Below are 1601 nucleotides of genomic sequence, written 5' to 3' on the forward strand. Positions count from 1 at the left end.
CTCATAATTTCCAGCATTGAACAATTGTCAATTCATGGCAGTTCAGCTAAGGGCAAGAAAGGCTCTTAACGTAGGGCCTTAAATTCTGGACTTGCAAAGCTTCTATGTAATAGTAAGCATGGCAAGGATTACACCCACTGTGTCCCAAAAAAGGAAGTGAAATAAAAGCATTATATGTCACTATCCATTCTTTGGCTCAAACATTTGATGAAAGACCCCGCAATTGGTGCATGTGGTTAATTATGTTGTGTTCAAAATTATGATCACCAGCTGTTTTGCAAAGCAGTAAACAGTAAATATAATAATTCTATGGATGTGACTCTAAAAATAGTTTATGCCTACAAGAGTCTTTTTGGAAAATTTTACCACATAGAATCATCTTCAGTGCTTTTCTGAACCAGGGGTAGAAAAATGCATAAACCATTGGATTGAAAGTAGAGTTCAGGTAGCCACACCAGACCAATGCATCATTTAAGGTGGGTGGGATAGCATAGTCCAGGAACGGGTCCATGACCATGCAGACAAAGAAAGGACACCAGCATATTAGGAAAACTCCCACCACAATCCCTAAAGTCTTTGCAGCTTTCCTTTCTTTGTTTTGTGACATTCCATTTTTCTCTTCCAATCCAATTGCATCATTAATTGATCTGGCCTGTCCTTGAGCTATGAAGTATATTCTGGAATAGACACACAACATAATAGATCCAGGTATATAGAAAGAAGTCATAAAGGCCAGTACCCCAGATGTTTTGCTAAAGAAGACAGAGCAACCTCCTATGCAGTGAATGTACTTGTAATATACCTCTTCAGCTCCTTTGAAGTTGAGCTCCAGAAAGATCATTCCAAATGCAAAAAGAGCGGGGACACTCCAACTAATGAAGATCATCACAAAAATAACCAAGATACTGATCTTGGCTTTGTATCTCAGTGGGTCACACACGGCATAGTAGCGGTCAATGGAAATGAAGGACAAGTGGAAAATGGACGCCGAGCTCAGCATAATGTCAGTGCTGGTGTGAATTTTACAGAAGACTTCTCCAAAGTACCAGCCATGCTCAACCGATCTCACCATACTATAAGGCATGACCAGGCACCCCAGCAGAAAATCCGCGGTCGCCATGGAATGAATGAGCCAATTCGTTGGGGTATGAAGTTGCCTGAAGTGTGATATGGAAATAATGACTATCAGATTGCCAATGAGTGTGGTCAGAATTATGAGCACCATTAAACTGTACAGGGAAGCACGGACATCATTTGACCAGCTGCTTTTCACACAAGAAATATTAATGACATTGTGGCAAAAGGACATCATTTCTGAGGGCTATCCACCAGCTTATTTCTTCCTTTGCATGTTGAGGAATCTTTCTTCAAAATCCATACTCAGGTTAGAGTTTCTTCTTTGCTTTCCGTAAACCTATTCCAGAAACCTGGGAGGGGAAAAAAAAAAAGAGAGAGCGAATCATTGGCAATTTGATTCTTTTAACTTCTAACACATTTACCTATTACTTCTTGCTAAAAAACTAATTCTTTTTTTAAAATTTGTTTATTGTTTATTATTTTTGAGAGAGACAGAGAGACAGAAAGCAAGCAGGGAAGGGGCA

The 1601-nt window shown here is 39.5% G+C and overlaps 1 protein-coding gene across 1 annotated transcript; it reads right to left on the reverse strand.

The window, feature by feature from the left end:
• Positions 1-293: 293 nt before the first annotated feature.
• Positions 294-1352, reverse strand: TAAR1 (trace amine associated receptor 1). The gene has a single exon (XM_007078611.3). It carries the CDS (start codon positions 1310-1312, stop codon positions 308-310), a length of 1005 nt encoding a protein of 334 aa, XP_007078673.1. The 5' UTR covers positions 1313-1352; the 3' UTR covers positions 294-307.
• Positions 1353-1601: the final 249 nt, after the last annotated feature.

This window comes from Panthera tigris, chromosome B2, assembly GCF_018350195.1.
Source record: "Panthera tigris isolate Pti1 chromosome B2, P.tigris_Pti1_mat1.1, whole genome shotgun sequence".
NCBI classification, from domain to species: domain Eukaryota; kingdom Metazoa; phylum Chordata; class Mammalia; order Carnivora; family Felidae; genus Panthera; species Panthera tigris.